This window comes from Sebastes fasciatus, chromosome 12, assembly GCF_043250625.1.
Source record: "Sebastes fasciatus isolate fSebFas1 chromosome 12, fSebFas1.pri, whole genome shotgun sequence".
Lineage (NCBI taxonomy): Eukaryota > Metazoa > Chordata > Actinopteri > Perciformes > Sebastidae > Sebastes > Sebastes fasciatus.
In genome coordinates, this window is record NC_133806.1 from 18,906,636 (window position 1) to 18,928,814 (window position 22,179).

The 22,179-nt window shown below is 41.3% G+C and overlaps 1 protein-coding gene across 2 annotated transcripts in view; it reads right to left on the reverse strand.

Moving 5' to 3' along the window:
• Positions 1-208: 208 nt before the first annotated feature.
• osbpl3b (oxysterol binding protein-like 3b) overlaps positions 209-22,179 on the reverse strand; it is a 34,366-nt gene continuing 12,395 nt past the window's right edge. The window contains exons 2-23 of one of the 2 annotated variants that reach the window (XM_074653871.1): positions 21,092-21,243; positions 16,119-16,235; positions 15,421-15,474; positions 14,945-15,058; positions 14,532-14,696; positions 14,203-14,326; positions 12,654-12,757; positions 12,229-12,321; positions 11,987-12,146; positions 11,001-11,131; positions 9,710-9,811; positions 8,306-8,443; positions 7,587-7,680; positions 7,201-7,445; positions 4,764-4,901; positions 4,589-4,652; positions 4,385-4,463; positions 4,090-4,234; positions 2,727-2,871; positions 2,495-2,621; positions 1,300-1,422; positions 209-1,105 (exon numbers count right to left, since the gene is read on the reverse strand). In XM_074653871.1, coding sequence (XP_074509972.1) covers positions 1,009-1,105; positions 1,300-1,422; positions 2,495-2,621; positions 2,727-2,871; positions 4,090-4,234; positions 4,385-4,463; positions 4,589-4,652; positions 4,764-4,901; positions 7,201-7,445; positions 7,587-7,680; positions 8,306-8,443; positions 9,710-9,811; positions 11,001-11,131; positions 11,987-12,146; positions 12,229-12,321; positions 12,654-12,757; positions 14,203-14,326; positions 14,532-14,696; positions 14,945-15,058; positions 15,421-15,474; positions 16,119-16,235; positions 21,092-21,187 — 2,655 coding nt within the window. In that variant the 5' untranslated portion in view covers positions 21,188-21,243 and the 3' untranslated portion in view covers positions 209-1,008. The remainder of the gene's footprint in view (positions 1,106-1,299; positions 1,423-2,494; positions 2,622-2,726; positions 2,872-4,089; positions 4,235-4,384; positions 4,464-4,588; positions 4,653-4,763; positions 4,902-7,200; positions 7,446-7,586; positions 7,681-8,305; positions 8,444-9,709; positions 9,812-11,000; positions 11,132-11,986; positions 12,147-12,228; positions 12,322-12,653; positions 12,758-14,202; positions 14,327-14,531; positions 14,697-14,944; positions 15,059-15,420; positions 15,475-16,118; positions 16,236-21,091; positions 21,244-22,179) is intronic. The other variant, XM_074653872.1, reaches the window with a different exon arrangement.

Here is a 22,179-nt window from a genome sequence, read left to right on the forward strand (position 1 = left end):
CATTTGACTTCCTCCTCTGTGGGCATGTGCAGTTTAAAACTGATGATTCAGTGTTTTTTGTTTTTCCTTGTTGGCACATTTAACCGATATTTACAACAGAGTTGTGTGTCTGACAAGTCAGCATCTCAGTAAAGTGGAAGTTATGACAACGGTCGGGATCATAGCTTTCAGTGTTTCAGGAACAAACGGTCACAAATGACTCCACAAAAAGAAAGCATCAGAGATTTTATTTGAGCTCATGGAGCATAGTTTTTAAACAATTTTGGTCCCAAAGCCCAGGGTCCAGGTAGACAATGGTGCAATGGATAGAGTGAAAAATGGTTGCTACTGCTGCTCATAGTTGCACAAGCATTCACACAGTCATAGCAAAAAGCAAGAATTACTCTTATGAGACAGAAAGAAAAAAGTTGGGTAAGGATTTAAAGATCACTTGAACAATTCTAGTTTGGTCCTTACAAAACATCATTTAAAAAAAAAAAAAAAAAAGATCTCAGAATGCAACAAAAATAAATTAAACAATATGAGTACAACGAGTAAGGCATCAGGCAGGTGCAGAATAAATATCAGATGTGTGCACTTCATCAATGGCATATCAAGGCTAGTTTATCTCAGAGGTAGAGAATGTCCGTGATAAGACGACAGCTAAAATGACCCGATGTCCAATACATTTTAAGCTAGTGTAGATCAGTTATGAAAAGGATTTGTCATCCTTTATACCAAGTAGTTCTCCATTTCTCAGTTTAAGTGGTACAGTGTAACATATCAGGTGAAAATATGGGCAAAAAGTTGCCTAAATGTATCAACATTCTCATAATATGATTGCATAAACATGTTTACACAACTTACAGAAGCACTTGCTATTAAGGCAATAACTTTGATGAACTGCAATAAAGAAGACCAGTGCTGAATGTGGATGGTAAGACTGTGGGTACAGACATCACCAGAACCCAGCCTGGATCACAGTAGAGGATGTGCAGGTCGAAATGTGTGTGATGTGCACTTCAGGGGTCACCACAGCATAGGAGAATCTATCTGGGTGAAGCCAGGCTCCTTCCTCTGCTCCCAGTATGTGTTGTTGCTCACCCAGGTATCGTCCTTTGACTTCCTTTGGAGGCAGAAGAAAAGCAAGGCAGTGATAAATGCTGTGAAAGATATAGTTGAGCATGTTGAAACTGAAATTCTGACACAGGCTGCTGTTATAGCGACAAGATGCATACTGTATAACGCTATTAAGAGCACTCACTTTCCCATACATTACTTTCTTAGTGGGAAACTAATAAATCTTGATATTTAGGCTACCTGAAGAATTTAGGTTGATGTGTTATGTTGTTCTCCTCCAGGACTCTCCGTCTCTCTCTCTGCAGCTGTTCAATCCTCTGCTTCTGCTCCTCTGCAGCCTCCAAGTTCCCCTCCTCCAGCAGTCTACCAGCGAGACAGAGACACATTCTTTTACCATTATGCAAACATGGTAAAACATTCATCTGTGTTATTCATGCTCATGTTCCTTGGTTTTGCAGTAAGATAACTTGATTATGGATAAACAGGAATATACATAACTCACAATATTGAAGGACTAGAAGTAGTGTAATTGTTTTTATTTTGATGGCAAAGTGCTTCTTCTTTCTGTGGCACCTTGTGAAAGCAGTGTCTACTTTGCAGGCTTTTAAACCTTAAAAATGTGAGCTAAAATTAGTTCCATGAATCTGAAAGCCTCTGGAGTTACTTACTATTTTTAACATGAGTATCGATGTGCCTATTTTTGTGCTGTTTTGATAACAGACAAGACAGCAGGTCAAGAGGATATGATTGAGATCCATGACGTCATATGATAAAAGCTACTCAGATATTTACTGACATAGTGCTGTTTCTTATATCAGATGACATGATGATTCTCTGGCAGAAATCGGTTTTAACCAGGTTTCTGGAAATATTTTTCTCATTTACATGACGTTTAAGAAATCAGGTTATTAAAAGCCATCAATAACCACATTACTTAAAGGGACAGTGTGTAACATTTCACGGGATCTATTAGCAGAAATGGAATATAATATTCATAACTATGTTTTCATTAGTGTATAAACACCTGAAAATAAGAATCGTGTTTTCGTAAGCTTAGAATGAGCCCTTCATATCTACATAGGGAGCAGGTCCTCTTCATGGAGTCCGCCATGTTGCACTGCCATGTTTCTACAGTAGCCCAGAATGGACATACCAAACACTGGCTCTAGAGAGCGCTCTTCACGATTTTACGTTACTTGAAGGCTACCGTTCTCCAACACGCTTGTGAAACTATAATGTGAGCCGCAGAGTGCAAAACCGTGGTATCGCCAGTCACCGTCTGACTTCCGTTGCTCCTAAAGTAGTATTATTATGGTAAGGATGGCCTCTGAGCGAGACAAATGGCGTTACCACAGTTTTGCACTTTGTGGCTCATGCCGCCATGTCCTACACACTGTAGCTTTAAGTGCATAAAAATAAAAATAAATTCTCGTACCTTTGGTCCACACGTAGTCTGGTGTCTGTGGATGGTAGCAGCAGTTTCAGGGATGGGTCCAGCTCGTTCAGTTCAATAGCAAACTTGGTGAAACCGTAGTACTGTTCAAGGTCCACTGGCATTGCATCTACATCGTACATAAATAACATCCACTGTATCAGATGCTGTCATAGGGATATATGCATTGTAAAAAGGGCATTCAGTGCATTCTTATGAAAGAAGCTTGTCATACTTGCTCTCCAGATGCATGTGGCTGAGGGTGGGTTTCCACAGAAAACTGATTCCTGCCACTTTCCAAACAGTCTGTGGATGACCTTCCCTTTATTATCTGTAATAGCTCCCTCCACCTCATTCACACTTGAATTCCAGTATTTGGCCTGTGAAAAGAATTGACAGTTGGAGAAGAACATAGTATTATCCCCCCCTGCCAGTGCAGAACTATGTATCATTAATATTTAGCCTCGCCGCGCCCCCCTTTTATAACTCTACTCTAGCTCTTAAGGGTCCTGCCCCTCAGTTTGGGAACCACTGTATTATGCTATTAGTGAGCATAAATAGGCAATTCAGGGATCATGATCATGTCCTCTTGCAGTCAGCAGATGTTGCTAGCGTAAACCATCCCAAGCCCCAGCGTGTGTTGGGCTGGTGTGTTTAATGGGAGCTGAGGGCGCATAATGAGTTCTGACATGTCTGGACTTGCTACCCTGCACAGCTTCAGGAGGTCTTTCAAATGGGAACACTAAAGCAATTAACCTTCTCCTCTGAGTGAAGGCTTCCATACATCAAATACTGGAAACATCCAGGGGTTCTTGGTGGCGTGCAGGTGAAGAGCACCATCTGTGTAAGGTTTAGGGACTAATAAAAGGACCACAGCATTTACTATGCCTGTGGGTGACTTATATGGAAAAATGCCTTTTTACTGCTTGTAGGTTATTTTGATCAAACCCCCTGGGGTTCACAGAGGGACGTCTACCAACACAAGCATATGGTGAATGAGAGAGAAAAGAAAGAGAGCACTGCAGTATGAAGGACCTGGAATATACTTAAATATTGTGGCTTATTTATCACATATTTTACAGTATTGGATATACTTGACTGAAAGTGGTATGTAGGTGCAATATCAAACCTTAAGGTCTTTAAAGGAACAGTGTGTAACATTTCGGGAGATCTACAGCAGAAATTGAATATAATATTCCTAACTATATTTTCATTAGTGTATAATCACCTGAAACTAAGAATCATTGTGTTTTTATCAGCTTAGAATGAGCCCTTCATATCTACAAAGGGAGCGAGTCCTCTTCACAGAGTCCGCCATGTTACTCTGCCATGTTTCTACTGTCACAGAAAGGACAAACCACACGGCTCACGTTACCGCAATCCTACACACTGTACCTTTCATAGCCTTTGTGTTTGAAAGACAATATACAAATAAACATGTCTTGCCTTGCAGCACCTTGCAGAGAAGCATAATTCAGCTATTTCTTAATAAGGCCTTCAAAGAGTGAACGTTAAATCAGAAAATGTTGTATGTAGTAGTAATGGGGGTCATAAGGGTGGGTGCAGCCGTGCATACTTAATATTTTTTTTTGCCTCACCTTAACAAAAGTGATCTTGCACTGACAAATATCACTGCTGGAGTTTCTGATGGAGATCTCCCCATAGTGCTCAATCCAGCGCTGTCCACTGAGAATGTTGTGGATGCAGGACGTCACCTTGTTCCACTCATAGTGGTCTCCAAATCTAGGAAAAAAGAGGATCAAAAAACAACATTCCTTTTAACTCGACACCTGTACACATTGCTTCTTAACTGACATGGCCATCGGTTTGTACTGTCTGTGTGTATGTGTGTGTCCGTCCAGTCCTAGAGTAAATGATGCAGAAGAGACTCACCCCGGCAGAGTTACATGAGTAGTACCAACAGGAAGAATCTCCATTGACTTCCCCCAGAACTTGTTCTTACACCTCACATCTACAAAAATCATCAATCAGAAAGAAAGCAATTGTACACATTAACATTCATCTTGGACAACCAGCCACTACTGTAATCTTCGCAGACATTGACATTGGATCCAACTAAATTCTATATTCCACTACCTTGCCAGAAGATGAAGTTTTTAGACTCTGCGTGGCAAGCTGAGATTGGTGGGTGATGGCTGACCTGATGATGTAAAACAACTGGGTTAGTAAATCAATTCAATGAATGCTTTCAGTGCATTATTATTAGAATAATGGGATTGTTGATAGCACAGGAACTGGGATTCATGCATACCTGCTCTGCAACAAATCGCAAGCCTTTATCTGGCCGGTCACATTCGTATGTCTCCCCCAGGAGAGGGTTGAAAGGCTTTCCTCCAGTTCTGTAGTAGCTGGATGCATAACCTGATACAACGAATGTAGCTATGTATACCTGCACAAAGAGACACCAACACAGGTAGTAGGGCTTTATTCAGCATTTTTACTATGGAATCACCTCAACAGAGGTGGTGCAAAAAGCTAAACTTAACTTGTGAAAAAAGAGATCCCCAGAACATTGAAGTAAGTGAGCCTTGTCATCATTTTAAAGTACCACATATATTAATGGGTCATTCATCTCCATTTTCACTGTGATGAGCAGAGTGCCTGAATACTCCTCCAGTGGTTGCACTGAGCCAAGAGAGAACTGATAATTACTTCCACATCATAATGGGAGGCCAAAGATTGGAGCTGACACCGACTTCAGCATCTATTCATTTCACATTTATATACTGTATACGGCACTTTTGTCCTTCATAACTAGGCGACTCAACAGGCTGTATCTCTACACCTCCCACGCAAAAGTTTACAGAATTCAACCAACAAACTCCATCACTTCGAAGTCAGTCAATGCAAATGTGAGCAAAAGTGAAACACTGAAAGAAGCAAAATCGTGCCATCTTCCTGCTTGAAATCTACAGACAGAGATTAGGGTTTCTTCCACATGATGTGTAATAAGCATGGCTGGCACACGCTCTAGCAGCTGGAGTCCCTGCTCTAGAGGAATAACAGTCAGCAACAAGTAATGGGTCATTCCTGGCTCCTACAATTGTGGTCGATAGTCACTTAAAGGAAAGATTTGCCACCTTTTATGTGGATGTCCTATCAGTGTTGATGGTAATTGTAGTCGATTAAAGAAATAAATTCCTCATTGCGTGCTATATTGGCCGAGAAAGCTGAGTTCACAGATGCTAAATCGGTTGTTCTTCCTGCATCCAGCGCCGTCATTTATGTGACAGTGACATAGTTGGTGGTAAGGAAGAACTGAGGGCTATTTCATCTTGGATTTCTAGTCTCGGCCTCTGTAGGCAGGAAGCGTGCTCTAGATGCCCGCTCAAGAGCAGAACTTCCTTGTTGAGTGCAGAGGATGTTATGGGCGAGGAGACATTTAGTGTTTTGGCTGACTCAGATATTCAGCCAAATTTATCCGAGCAAGAATATACGGTCGAAGAAATGCAGAGAGAGGCCGAGGCTGCAGCTGAAACTGGAGGATATGGCCGACGGGGACCCTCCGTAACCTGAGCTGTCGAGAGAGAACACCGACTTGTGGAGCCTTTGCTCAAATTGTCCTCCGATGCAAACAGAAACGGAATCAATCTGCTGCAATGACTTTTATCGCGGGCAGTTTTTGTTGGATGCTGTTGCCGATGACAACCCTTCGGACTACGGAGCCTCCGTGTTTTTATTTTATTACCTGCATAAGTATATAGACGCAATTTATAACCTGTGGCTACACTATGTTTTGGCTGGGCATCAGTAGTTTGCACGCAATGCATCCTGATACAAATGACCACCAACACTGATTGGACATCCACATAAAAGGTGGAGAGAATTTTCCCTTTAAATATGCCACTACCTGCTGGAAGCTAATTGTCAGGTTATCCTTTAAATATACTGTACACTTTTTTTGTACTGATGGACTTTTCTGGCTTCTGACATTGCAGTTAAAGCTAGGGTTGGTAATCTTCGTTGATATTCTCATTACATTCCGTTTGCTCTGACAAAAAAAAATAAAAAATCTGGTATCTGTGGCTGTCGCAGGACTGTAATGAGCCTGTCTATCTATGTGCCCACACTTTGGCCGTGCATTTACAATAAAGCTCCCACAAGCTGCTAGCTTGACAGATGTGAGTAATGACAATAGCCACGTTCGTTGTTTACGTTCATAAAAATATTTTTGAAGGAGTGGCTTTGGAGGGAAGCCTGACGGGATGGCAACCCCTAAAATACCATTTTCTCATCTGACATAGACACATCACATGCACAAGCAGCATGAACTCTCCAGTTAAAACTACTTGGCTCTCTCTGGCCTGAGATGAGATGAAGAGTTTTCCCTCAATTCTAGCAACAAAAAATCCATTTCAATCTTTGAAAAATGCTTTCTTTTTTGACAAATCTTAAGGGAACAGTGTGTAGGATCTGACAGTATCTAGCAGTGAGGTTGCAGATTACAACTCCTCCCGTGTGCCAAGCATTTAGGATTGCTGCGGTGGCAGACTCGAATGGCCTTCGCTAGAGCCAGTTGTTGTAAAAGGAGAATGTTACACACTGTTCCTTTAAAACTTATGCAGAGATTGCTACACTAGCTTCACCAAGGGCAACTGCTTCTGTCAAAGGAGGCCCATTAAGTGCTGAAAGTGAACATGTGATCTGAGCAAAAAAGACTCTGCCCACACACTCAAACAGTATCTCACCATGCGTTCAAAAGGGTCCTGTGTATTAGCAGCCCTGTCTAGCAGCTCGCTGTACTCCAGCTCCTCACACAGTCTCTGCAGGGTGTTGAGAGGCTCATTAAGTTGTACAGGCATTGCCACTTTTGACAGGTCTTTGCCAATGTTATTCCTGAGGATGTTCCACAGGCTAATGGTGCTGTTGTTGGGGCTGGGCGAGGGCAGGCAGGATCTACGCTGACAGAGGACAGTGCCTTCTTCCACAGAGCCTGGGAACAGATGGTGTAAAAGGTCAAGACACAGACAGCTCTTTGTGTGGTGAATGCAGAAAATATGGAGATTATGTAATTGTACAAAAATGACATAACTGAATCCATAAAATTGCCATAGCTCTTTGTCCCATAGTTTACCTGAGTTTGGTCTCTCACTTTCTGTCTCGTTGCTGAAGTTGTCCATGGAAATGTTGTCACTAATGTCACTAATGTATGAATCATCCTCTGATGCCTACAAAAAATATCAAACCTTTAGCCAATAGATACATTTGAATATCATCTGCAGAAAAAGACTGGGCAGGTCTCTTTCAACATCCTGTCACATCAGCAGGAAATCTACTTCTTTAGAGATGACTGGTCCCCTCGGACCTGGTGACTAATTTGCACCTTGACTTGCTGTATTTTTAGATAAAGGTAATTAACTTCCATTTTCACATTGCTTCCGCTCCAGCTGCGAGCTGATCTGGCATGCTGCATGAACACTGGAAGACAAATCGACTGAAGTGAGCGCCGACTTGTTTTGTGACACACATCATAAAATGTTTGCTTTGCTTTATGTTTTTCTCTTTGCAATAGAACAGCACTGAATTGTCACAATGTGCTTAAAGTCTTAACACATTTTGTAGACAGAATAAATGTTGGGTGATAGGCAATAAGTCAATTAAGAACCTCTGGTGGTAATTTTGTTTTAGTACCAACTGTCTGGATTAATTTTTGTCTCGCAGCTTCTCTCAAAGACACATTACAATACATTACATTAACAATAATTATAATTCCATTATGCCGCCTTAAAATGTCAGTTTATGCAACTGGCTGATTCTGAACTGCTAATAGTAACAGTTCAGCTCTCACATTACCTCATTTTCAGAGGAACTAGCAGACAGCAAAACTTCTTGTGCATCGAAGAACTCGGACAAAGACTCTGTGATTGAAGCTCTGCTCTCATTGGATACTTGGTGTACAAGGGGACGGGATTCATCAACCGAGTCCTGTTTCTAGGAGACACAGTGTTCACAGCTATAATTAAAAACAAGGAAAGGGCAACATCATCATAGCCAGAAGGGGCGGCAATCACAGGGTAATTCAGAACATAATACAATCACAATGTGTGGATAATGAGAGTATCACAACACACAAAAATCTTAAATGTAATATATTGAAAGACAGTCACCTATAATACGTTTTATGAGGAGGAGGAGATAGCCCTTAAAATTCAGTCCTACAGCACACTATATTTATTCATGGCATTTATGAAATGCAATTCAGTTTTATAGATATTTATAGACAACTGAATTGAAACATTATGCAACAAAGTGCATACAGGCTCTTTCTTTTGACTACATAGCAACATGTTCATGTGTTTAACAGTGTTTAACAGCCATAAAGCTGCCAAAATGATGAACTACTACAAATCGGTACACTTCAGAATTCAAATTTGAATAAAAGAAGGATCAGTTTCACAATATATTGAGAATATATTGCATTAATGAAGCCTATTTCTTGAGACTGTATCACAATATATTACTGAATTAATTGTTATGAGCCAGCCAGAAGTGCAAGTGTGCAACAAGTGTGCACACCCACTCTTCTGTCTGACAAGGTGTTGACGTAAAACAAGATGCACATTCAAAATGGACTTGTAGCATTCATATAATTCTTTTAAAACAACTTAAAACATGTACAAACAAAAAGTATTTTCCACAGAGCCACACATGGAATTGAGCATGCCCCTCCATCCTTTGTTATTGCTGATTAATTAAACATTAAAGAGGAAGCGCATTAGTTTTGCACTGTGTGTTCAAACACAAATTTCCAGGGACACGATTAAGTAGATAGGCTCACACTCTCTGGTCAGCAAATCTGATTATGAGAGCAAAGAGCTTCCTTTAGGAGACAATAATGTGATAGGTAGTCTTTCCCTGAGCCGTGTGTTACAGAGACACAACCACAGCACAGGGAGAAAGCACTTTCTCTTAGCAAATAATAACTCATTTGAGGGGGCTGTGTTCCCTGAAAAGTTTGTATTGAAGAAAATTATGTTCACTCTTTTTATAGTCACTGTCATTATAAAAGAAAGTGAGTCGAGTGAGGCGGTGAGGAGGAGAGCAACATTTGTTGAATCTGGATGAGAAGGAAAGGACAGCTCATTCATTCTGTGGCAAAGTCAAGACTGTGTGGGATGAAAAATAAAGACAGAGATAATAATAATCATCGGGAAGGTGGGGGGAAAGGGAGTAGAGTCACTGCATTCCCGCACCCACCTGCACAGGGGCAGTAAGATTTATTAGTGTAGGCTCTACGATGTTGGACTCGTCATGAATCTTGCACAGGCGCTCCCTCAGCTCAGAGTTGTGGGCTAAAGCCTGGAAAAATAACCAGTGTAAATATTGTTTATAGCACACACCCAACCAAAAATGCTTTGAATACTGAAAGCTAAAATTGATTCCTTACTTAAAGGATAACTTTGGTATTTTTCAACCTGGACCCTATTTTTCCAAGTGACTAATGGGGTCAACACTTTTGAAATTGGTCCAGTATTGAGGGAGATGTAATAATTTGGGGCAATCTGGCACCGACATTTTTACGTCTACTAAAAGTGCTTGTTTTTGCCACTGACAGACTCTGATTGTTATTATAAGTGTCTGACAACATTATGGAAAGAACCCTACAGAGAAATGAAACCTTTTTCTTACCTTTCGCTTCCCGTTTGTCACTGTGTCATGTGACTTGTTGCCGGAAGACACAACGGTGGTAACGTGAGTGAGAGTAGAGAGAGGAGTGCCACTTCATTTCTCTGTAGGGGGCTTTCGATAATGTTGTCAGACACTTATAACAATCTGAGCATGTCAGTGGCATAAAGAAGTACTTTTAGTGGACGTAAAATGACGGTGCCAGGTTGCCAAATGGTTACATTGCAGCTCAATTAGCGGCTGCCGGTTACAGCGCTCTCCCTCAATACCGGAACAATTTCAAAAAGGGTTGAAAAATGCCAAAGTTTTCCTTTAATCTGCTCAGCACACTTGTTTTTTTTTACAAAATCCGGCTTTGAACAGGCCATCTACCGTTACTATAGAGATGTGTTTGTGTTATCACTGCAGACATCAGACAGGAGGCCACGGGAGTCCAAATTGTATTACTCACCCATTACTGACTCTATGTGAGGTGGAGTAGGTAGAACATAACACCCAGCAGGGTATTTAAAGTCAAAGAAATGTGTTGGGCGTAGAGAGCACAAAAGTTCTAATGTGGCAATAGAAGTCAGCATGACAATGAGTGTGTAACCATAAGACAGAAAATAGAAAAAGCCTCTAGGTGGGAGGCAGCAGCCACAGGAAACATGACTGTTGAACATGGTCCTGCTCAGGTGGGCAGACATCACACCAGCAGCTAGTAATCCCTCTAAGAGGCTCAACAATGTGTCACACCGAACAAGTGGTGTGGGAGGACACAGCTTCCGAGAGGAGTGTAACTGTCTAAAAGAAACTTACAGTATTTCTACTGACTGATAACATTTCTGTGCATGTGCATGTGAGTGTGTGTTATTTCACGTACCGTTGCCAGTGCGTTCTTCAAACCGACAGCCTGCGGTGAGGTAGGGGGAATGGTTTCGTGGTCCACACACTGTTTTAATCTCTCTCTCTCAGATGTTAGTGAACTCAGGACCGTCTTCATGGTCGCATGCACTGCAGCAACAGGAGAAAAAGAGGGGAGCTTTAACGGCAAACCAATTTACATTCATTTCAGAGCAATGCAGATGCGGTCACAGTTCCAGTGACAGTCTTATCACACCACACTTGTCATAAAATGGAACAAGTGTGAAATTTTGATTATCTCCTATCTCTCGGCAAGCCACAATCTCTGTTTTACAACGTTGATTTTACCACACACTTCACAATAGGTGCTTGGGAAGCTACATTAGTGGAAAGCGCTGGCGATATTAATGCATCGCTGTATTAGATTAAGACCATCACAAATGGATAAATCCTTAGCTTCATAATTTTTAATGTGCATAACTGAGATGCCAGTAGAATCGACAGCTGTTCCCTGGGGCAAACTTTAAACCCATTTTATAGAAAAAGAGGGATGCCATTATGTAAAACATAAATCATTCTCATTATGCCAAGTCAAGCATCAGGTATCTGAATATAAATTTCAATGAGGAGTGGCAGAAAACTAATTAAGACCCCTATTTGACATGCTTTGTGGTTTAGAAAATGTAAACTTCTCACTAAGCAACAGCTAGGGGTTATGCTGACAGGGCACAACATCAGAATCCCAAAGAATGAAAACTGAGACAAACAGCTTATCAGTAAATAACAGCTGCCATGGTTGCACCATTGTCACATCTGTGTTAAATAACAACAGCATGCCAGTCATATCTTACATGGAAATAAGACAGTAGGCAGACAGATTTATGTGCATTTGTGGAGGCTTTCTCAGTTTGTAAAAATATCTTTAAAACCCACAATTTGTCAGACGCCCTCATCAAAATCTAAATGCTAAATTAAAATGACCAGATCATATAATATTTGACTCACAGTTGTTGGCAACGCGGCAGAAGTCCTCCTGCAGCCTGGCCACGTCAAAAGTGGAATCCAGGGATTCAGTGTCGGCCTTGTCATTGGTGAGTGCAGCGGAGTAGAGGTTGGGGTTAGATGCGTGGAGGCGGACCGAGCCAGAGGAGATGCAGCTGGGTACCTACAGTAGAGCAGGAGGGAGTAGAGCTTAGAGGGACTCATACAAAAAAAATATGATCACATTTCATTGTCACGATGTTTACCTGCAGAGTTGTTTTGACATCTTTGTTGTAGTTTTTACTGCGCCATTTCTTTGGTAGTCTCTTTTCCTTCTTGGGGCTGTCAAATGTTGATGCCTAGTGAACAAAAGGATGAGATACTGATGGTCGAGACAGAGATGAGTTTTTTCTTTTTTCATAATAAAAGATGATTTCATTGCTGGCAGCGAGGTTGCAACATACTCTATATTTAGTAGCAAATGACTCGAGGGCAACACTAAATATTGGTTGAGAGAAATGATAAAAGACAAAATAAGACAAGTTACTTTGCATAAGATTCTGAGTCATCTTGTATTTTGGATGTGATTCATTTCCTACACAGTTTCTCAGACTAAATCTTGAGTTGAAATTATGATGAACAAACCTGCTATGCACGTAAAGGTGAAAGGAATCAGGAATAAAGTGCTGACCTGCAGTGCTTGGATAGATGGAGCAGAATAGGTACGGTGCAGGACTTCCATACTCTGAAGCAGGTGGCTGAGCTCCAGCAGGTAGACTTCGCAGACTGACAAGTCTGTTGAGAGTAGGAAAAAGATCCACATTGAATAGGAAGGTTAAGAAGTGGGAAGAGAGTAAAAGAAAGAGAAAAGGAATCAGGATAAAAAGGAGCAGCGCAGCAACACTTATATTGGTTTGGCCAATAAGAAGAGACTCATCAACAACTCCCTGTTAAGACTGTACAAATGGCTGACCTACCCTAACCTACTGTACCATCCATGAAGAACAGCGACATCCAAGACTTTGATATTAGTAGGGATAAAGGACAGGTGACCAAGCAGCAACACAAGTTACTCACTTAAAGGGAACTACGCCCATTTTCAAAATTCATACATATTATTTTTTATGGTCTATGACAGTCCAAAACATATTAGTAAACATAAACAACTCTCTCCCAAATCCAACAACTACAGTGCTAAAACTCAAACGTGTGATGTCATAGGCCCTAGGGAGAGATGTTATAAAATGACAGTGAGCACCCAGGGGAATGTTCTGAGTACATGGGTACATTTTCTGTTTCACAACTGACAACACTACATTATAATAAAGCTCCTTTGGGTATAAAAAAGAAAACAAAATCAGTCTCCCATTCATTGTCTATGGAGCAGCTCCAGACTTCATACCCTATGACATCACAAGTTTGAGACTTAGCGAATAGCTCATATTCACAGTATTGATTGAACTTTCCTAAGCCATGGAAATAACATATTTGAATTATTAATTTAGATGGTGTTTCCCTTTAACAAAGCAAGTTGGAGGAAGCTTCCTTGATGAGCTTATATAGTTCATGTACTGTAGGTCACTTTCCCTCCTAAACCCTGGCGTGGATAGTGTTTCATAGGAGGAAGTGGCGTGAACAGATAAATGTGAATAATACGTTTTAATGATGAGTGATAAACAACTAAATAAGTGTCAATCCTAAGATTTCTAGTTTAGAAAATCACAACTTCTCACTTAATAACTGGGGTGAAATGTTGACAGGACACATCATAAGAATCCTAATGAATGAAAACTGAGACAAACAGTTTTTAGTAATCAACAGCGTCCTATCTTTATAAGACAACAACACAATGCCAGTCCTATCTTACTCGCAAATAACACAGCAGGCAGGCAGATTTATTGGTATTAAGTGAAGCATTTGACAAATGAAAAAGCTGAACTCACCAAGGTTAGACCGCCTGCCTCTCTCACTGTCAATGGCAACTCTACTGTCACTATAGGAGGCTCTGAATAGATCACAAACCTTCACGCACACTGAATAATTGGATAGAAAATCCCAGATCTAACCAAAATTTGACCAATTGTTCTTCACTCTCAGCCAAACCAGATCTTTACATTGTATCATCTTGCTTAGAAACCAAAGGAAGGGAGGGAAGTCACATATTGAGAAGTGCATCAGAATACGTGTGAGTGTTGAGAAACTCCACCACCCACGAGGGACAGCTGTCTCTACTGTCTCACCTTTGGAGCACTTGTCCATGTCGTCAGATGACTGGAGCCAGGCAGCTACTTTGGCTTGGCTGGTGCAGTTTAAAGGGAAGGCTCCTGCAGAAGGCACTGTGGACTGCCTTCGTATAGTCATGCACTGCAAGAGCAAGCAGACCCAAAGGTCAGTCCAATAACAATTTGCTTCCTTCATACAATTCTTCAATAGCGGGACATCGACTTCAGTAAATATTGTAAATGAAATAATGATATTCATGAGCAGAAGCAGAGTGGAATGCATTAGTACATTTCTAATAGACCACATAGTTTTCAGTAACAGTGTGCTGCGTTGTGCGCAGGTATACCTTTCTAATAGAGGCACTCTCCGCAATGTTTGGGGAGTTGGGGGAAGGGTAGTGGGGATAGTAGAAGGACTTCTCGGCAGGGTACATGGCAATCTCATTTTGCCGATAGAGCCGATGGTGACGCAGCTTGGACACCCATTCATCAAACAGGTCCTGTGACTTAATCTGCACAGCAGATACGACAATCAGAAATCAAGACAAGGTCAAGTAGGAGGCGTGAAGGTGGAAAAACACACACCGGTGCTGTAATTCTCCCTCACCCACATTAACAACACATAAGGTCATTTTAAGGTCTTTTCAATGTTAGCATCTGTTCCAGGAATCAAAAGGGAATAATTTGAAAAATCCATGTTTTACACCACTTCCTGTTAATCTGTAGGGAATGCTTTACATTCATTAGCCTCGCGGTTTACCTTCAAGTGATAGATGTTTTCCTCAGCATCAAGATCGATGCACTTGGCTTTCTTCTTAATGGCCATGACAGAGAGACCCACGTCAATGCAGCCATGCAGTTTCCCCTTCTCAATCTGTAAGGCAACGTCAACGTTAACGCAATGTTATGAGTATTTTGGACTGGAGTTCATAAAAAATGCAACGGGATGCTGTTCAGTTTTAAAATGCACAATTATCCTTATTGTCCTTTTATCGGCAAGCAGAGCCTCTGCATGGCTGATATATAATTATGTGAAATTGGCAAGTAGAATGCATCGTGTGATTCCTATCAATGACAATGAGATTGTGAGGGAATGAGGGCCTTTTTCTATCTATACGGGCACAGATAGATATTCTGGCAAAGACAGCCAGCAGTACAACAAAACCCAAAGTGTCCTTTGTAATGTTCTGTAACTGACAACCACATAGTATGCAGCCAGCAGGCTTTTGTACTCACATCAGCACTGCACTTGCCATACTTCAGGATGCCCTTGTCCAGGAAGAAGTATCTCTGTAGGGAGAAGGGAGGACAAAGAGTGAACGAGATGCAGCCGGGATGATATGCAACACCCCTGACAGCAAGTCTGAAAACACTGTTATGACTCTGTGATCCTGACAGAGTCCGCCTCTTGTTAATGTATGTTGTTAATGGCTCTCGTTTTGCATCGTGTCTGCCTTTATTACTCTTCCCCTCACTCTGTTGCAATCTTCCTCCTCTAGTCTCTTTGTAAATGTGACTCTTGGTGCTCCGTTGAAAGCACAAAGACCTGGAAATCTCTGACTGTAAGTCAATACTAAATGTATACAGCTCTGTTAACCAACAGGCCATCAGCTAATGCAGCTAGGTGGTATCATCCCAGTGAAAGCTTTTAGACAGAGCGTAAACAGTCACCGACCCTCGTCACATGTGACTCCTCTGGGGGTGAAATCATCTACTGCATCTATACAAGCTCATTCAATTAGCTTAAAGCACAAATGAGTCACGTCAGCACATTTTTTGGTAAAGGAATCTGGGAAGCGTAAGGTAACGACTGGGAAATGATGTTCAGTTATCAAGTACGTCTACAAATACGTCATTAAGTCGATCACTCTGAGAGATGAGTAAGTAGGAGGTAACGTGCGTCATTTAAGGACCTCGCAAGTGGTTGATTATACCTTATGCCAGCCCTTCATAGGCCACTTTCTCCTCTTAAGCATGTAGCCCTCCTGCTTCTGGGGCTCCAGGACACTGCTGAAGCCTCCACGCAGGCCCTCCACTATTTCCCAGCTGTCCTGTGGGCACAGATGGTTTATGAGAACTCTGAGATGATAGATGGACGTTAGCAAACACTCAGCTCGTGCACACACATGAAGATCAAAGTTGCAGTACGGTTCGGTAACTAATGAATCATCCACACAACAGAGTCAAGGTCTCAAAAGCTATATAGCATTTTGTGGCTGTTTAGATTTTCAGTCTCTCCTTCAATGTAGTGTCAGTCAGTCAGTGGGAGGCTGTGGGAGATGAGAGTTTCATTGCTGAGGGAAAATTCAGCCCTATGAGGTTTGAATCAGAATCACCTTCATTGGCCAAGTACGTGAGCACATACAAGGAATTTGACTCCGTTCTTTTGCATCTCTCTTGATGTACTTACACAGAAATAGAAATAACAGCTAGGGACAAGGATAGCAAAGCTGGACAAATAAAGGCAAAGAAAAGACGGGACTGTTATGTACACAAGTAGGGAAAAAATAGGTGTTATATAAATATTAAATAAATATATATATAATGACCAACAATGAAATAAGAAAATCTATATACAAGTCAGGTGTTCTGCCAGTTGTAAACAATACAAATAGTGCAAAGAAATAAATACTGAATGGATTCTTATGTACATTAATATGTATTATGTATTAGTATGTACAGCGCGTAGGATTTTTATTGACCAGTACCAGTACGTAGGATTTGGCGGCATCTAGCGGTGAGGTTGCAGACTGCGTAGGAGAACTACGGTGGCCGACGCGAAAACGTGAATGGCCTAGAGCCAGTGTTTGGTTTGTCCGTTCTGGGCTACTATAGAATGATGGCGGTGGCTCCGTGAAGAGGACCCGCTCCGTATGTACATATAAACGCCTCATTTGGCGTACAGTGTGCTGTAGCTCTTCCCAGTGGGGAGAAGCTGGAAGAGGTTGTGTCCGGGGTGTGAAGGGTCTGCAGTGATGTTTCCTGCCCGTTTCTTGACTCTGGAGGCGTATAAATCCTGAATGGAGGGCAGGCTAGCACCAATGATTTTCTCTGCAGTCCTGACTGCCCATTGTAGTCTGTTCCCATCCTGTTTGGTGGCTGATCCAAACCACACGGTGATGGACGTGCAAAGAACAGACTTGATTATTGCAGTATAGGACTGGATCAGCAGTAGTACATCCTCTGCTGGGCCTTTTTCCTGTTGGTGTCTTTGTCAGAAGTCCACATGAAGTCCTGGGAGATGGTGGTTCCCAGGAACTTGAAGGCTTCCACAGCAGACACAGTGTTATTCAGAATGGTGATGGGGGGTGGTGTACTGTAGGGGGGCTCCTCATGAACTCCACTGTCATCTCCAATAGATTTCCAGTGTGAGGCTTTACGCACTACTTTCACCTCATGGTCCCATTTACAAAATTAGCTTACATGTCTAATCTCAACTCTTCACAATAATTATTTCCTGACTGAGATTAGAACACTCAAATCCAAATCCCCCCTGCAAATAAAGAGATTAAGGTGATATTTCATTATAGACTAATCCAGATAGCTCTGTCATGTGCTTCAGCGGCGAGGATTCCAGGAAGGCAGCGTAAACAGAGGGTTTTGGAACATCTTGTGGTTTATATCGCTTTTAGTTTATATTAGTGTAGCCCTGTATTACTTAGCTTGTAAAACAGGTGTATAATGTCTTTTTTGGGTCAAAAGGGAGCGTTAAAAAAATCTGAAAAATGATGATGATATGATGTGAGCATCATATACTGTAAATTGAATATAAACAGTAAATGGGTGCTGTTGAATGGACAATAAAAGCAAATAAAAGACGTCACCTCGGGCTTGGGTGGATATTATGATGGGCATTTTTCCACAATTCTCTGACACATCATAGACTAAAGAATTAATTAAAAAAAATAATCAGATTAACTGATAATGACAGTAATCATAAAGCTGCAGCCCCCTTATGCTGATAATGCAGTATTTTAGGATTATACCATAAACTTTATAAATGTGTCCAAGTGGGACAAATGATGTTCACATCACAGCTGGGACTTTGGGTTCTTGGCAGAGTTTTGAGGTGACTCTGTGTTTGTTATCTCAGTGTGTCCCTGGATGTTCCAGTGTATAACAGCTCTGGCTATACAAACTGGATCAGTCAGAGAGGCTGCCTGCTGGAGGTGAGGCCGGCTAAAATAAACCCTCATTTCTGCAGGGGGTAGGGGGGAGGGATGGAGAGGGCGTAGCTCGTCACTGCTCCCACTGACACACTCATACCGTGAGTCACTGTCACACACTGCCTGGGTATTCCTCTTCAAGGTCGAGAGATACTTTCAGATTAGCTGACGAGACGACAAGTCTGGCCACACAGGGATAGCTCTCAGCATAAGAACAATAAAAAACTAGAATGTTTCCAAAATTGTCCAACATAGTGTAACGTCCTGCTGCAGCTTTAAGATGCGTGTGTGTGGAGAATGAGCCATATCCTTCCAAAACCACTACATGAACCAGCGGACTATAACTATAACCCAGGTTTAAATGTGTATTAAAAAATAGCTCAACATTTTGGGAAATTTGCTCTCTTGCCAAGATTTAGTTGAGAAGATTGATACCACTCCAATCTGTAATTGTGAATCTACTGCCAGAAGATGGTTAGCTTAGATTATCACAAAGACTGGAAAACATGGGGAAATAGCTGCTAGTACATCTCTGTCCTATGATAAAACATCTGCCTATCAGCACCTCTAAAGCTCACAAATTAACATGTTATATCTTGTTTGTTTAATCCATACAAAAAAAAAACAACTGTGTATAAATGGCAATTTTTGGAAGTTATGGGTTCCAAGGAGGGTTAAAAGAAGAGATATCAAGGCGTTATATCGCATAATTTCATTGGGGTACAACACAAAAATCTGGTCTGCAGTTGCAAAAAGGCTCACTAGCTGGCGAGCGATCATAGAACATGAGGATGATTGATTTGTTTCACCATGGCGTCAGCAGGGGGGATGTCAATAAAATAGAATTACAATTCTGCAATTATTGAAAAGATCTTTAATAAAAGACAATAAATAAATGCATTTATTTGAAAACATAGTATATTGTATAGTATAACTATAGTATATTGGCCGCCATCCATTCAAGCGTAACCAAACAGTTCTGTCAGGATGAGCGCACCCAAAGAACACCTCAGTGGGCACCGTCCCTTTATTTCTAGGGCCGCCTGCTGTAACCCTCCAACATCGTTACACTACGCATGTATCATACTCCATAGCTCAAGACAGTGTCCCAGCCTTCATTCAATAGCCTTGATGGGTTCCAGGAAGTTACTGCCCCCAGCCAAGGAATAGTCCAGCAAATAACCCCCCGTGAAACCATACCGTAACGTTTTAACACTTAGTTTTTTGTATGAATCAAACAAACTGTGTATAATGGATTAATTATAGTGAGCTTTAGCTTTATGCTGTTTCCAGTCTTTATGCTAAGCTTTGCTAATCATTTCCTGGCTCCAGAAAGTGAATAAGCATATTTCCCAAAATGTTAAACTACTCTTCTAATGCACTGACCAACCCTTTTGAAGAAATGTTAATTCATTTTAATGAACGTCCTGAAACTTACATCCAAGCACATCCCAGGCGTATGAGGTTTGAAACATCCATTTGAGTAAATATTTATTTTTTGTTTGTTTGTCCAGAGGTACTTTGGGAATTAAAACACTTTTTCAGTCCTTGTATTTGTTGTTCCTCTAAAGTGATGGACCACTAGTGTCTGTGTGTCCTGCGGGCAGGACTGGAGTGAAACTTTATTACTTTCATTTCCAGACCGAAAAGCTGTTGCAGGTAATGAAACATTAATGAGTCTGCTGCCTGCAGATAAACGCTTAAGGCAAATGCAACAACAGTTTGTTCATGGTGCTAATATCTTCACTAATTTGTGTGTGTGAGAGAAAATGCCTTTGAGGGAAGTGCAAATTTGCATTTTAGTCATTCAGAGGACTCTAAATTGTCCACATTTGGAGAAAAAGCTGTGGTCTGAGAGTGATGCAGGGAAAAGGTCTCTCTCAAATTGGCAGCATTTAGAAGCCGTCTCCTCTGGCGTGCATTTATAAAGAGCCAAATAGAGCCTTGCGATAACATCTGAGAAAACTGCAAGGCCTATTAGCACAAGTATGTGTGGTTAAGGCATTTACTGTCAGGTCATTCTCCTCCCATGACACAGAGATCCCTAAGGACTGGCAGTTGCCTTTTTTTTGCAATGCACAAACTGTACAGTCAGAAAAAACATGATTTGGAGAAGTTAAAGCTTCAGTAGGCAACACTTTTTTGGCATCATTGGGCAAAAAATCTATAATAACCTTTTAGCATATTGTAATTCAAGTGTTCTGAGAGAAAACTAGACTTCTGCACCTCCTCATGGCTCTGTTTTCAGGCTTTAAAAAATCTAGCCTGTGACAGGAGACTTTGTCCAATCACAAGTCATCTCAGAGAGAGAGCGTTCCTATTGGCTGTGCTCCGGCGGGTGGGCGGTGCTTGGTATTTCCTCAAGAGAACTCAACATGGCTGCCAGGTCACAAACTTTTTCATTTTACAGCTAAACAGTACACTACAAGATGTTTCTGAAAACATTTGAGGCAAGAAATAAGCATTATTTATTATAACAGAATATTGATTCATATTTGATCAGCACTGCCTAGTTTGACCGTTTGATCGGAGTTCGCAAGTGATTGACTCAGATGGAAGCTGGACGGCAGACTCCCGATCAGCTCTGACTGGTTGTTTTCCTCCAGTCTGTGAAATCTTGCAGATGCCATTAGGACCACCGTTTTATAAAAATAACTTTTTAAAATCATATTTTCTCCATTTCTACCGACTGCAGCTTTAAGAGTTCAAACTTTTCAAGTGTCATCGCTGTTGTGTGTTACCTGTCGGCTGTCCAGTTTGGACGAGGAGCTGCTGTTGCTGCGTGACACGGAGGATATCTTCTGCGACATGGCTGAACTGCGCTCTTCTGAGCCCATCTCGCTGCAGACTGGCCGGTGAAGGCTACTGCTGGAGTACCAGGAACATTCCTCCACTAAGAGCAGACGGGGTGGAGGTGGGGTCAGGAGGAGAGAGGGTGGGGAGAGAAAGATGGCTTTAAGAGGCGAGCCCTTTAAAAGCCTTTTAGCTCTGTCTCACTGAAAAATGCATAAGGATATTTAGAGCAATTAGTTTTTCCATTTTCACATAACAGAATATGGGATGTAATGAGAAAAGCTGCACAGAGGAGTTCTCAACGTAAGCAAACGGAATTGAAAGACGAGACTGGAAGACATAAATTGGTCTGCAAAGAGATGAGACCGCAGGTTTGAATAATTCATATCCTACCCTTAAAGAGAGAGATGGATTGTCAGCATTTAAGGATCATATGAATCTAAAACACCCACTAGAAGTACGTGCATAAAAATACCGCAATACCACAATGTAAAAGTACTGCAATACATGTTAATTTCCTTCAGGTGTTTACTTACGGAAAATACAGAACAGTAAAATGTACTTGAGTGTTGGTTGGGATAAACAAGTAAGATGTTCTGGGAAACTGTAATGGACTTTTTTCCCCACTATTCTGACTAAACAATTATTCGATTGATATAAAAAAGAGACAGTTTCAGCTGCACGATTTTCTATACTGTATTATATTGTTATTGAGACAATAATGTGTAAGCATCTGATTTTAACTATAACACACGGTTCAGATCAGAAGATTATCTAAAAGCTTAATCTGCAAAGTACAGCCGTCAGATAAACGTAGTGGAGTAAAAAAACAACATTTCCCTGTGAAATGTAGTGGAGTAGAAGTATGAAATATCATACAGTACTACTGAAAATACTCACTGAAGCATAAGCTCCTCAAAGTTGTACTAACAGTGCTTGAATAAAAGCACTTTCCACCCCAGATAAATATTATTCTACTAAGTATCAGCTCTTTCTTAGGTGGGATTTCAACCCATGGTTCAGTATTTCAGTATTG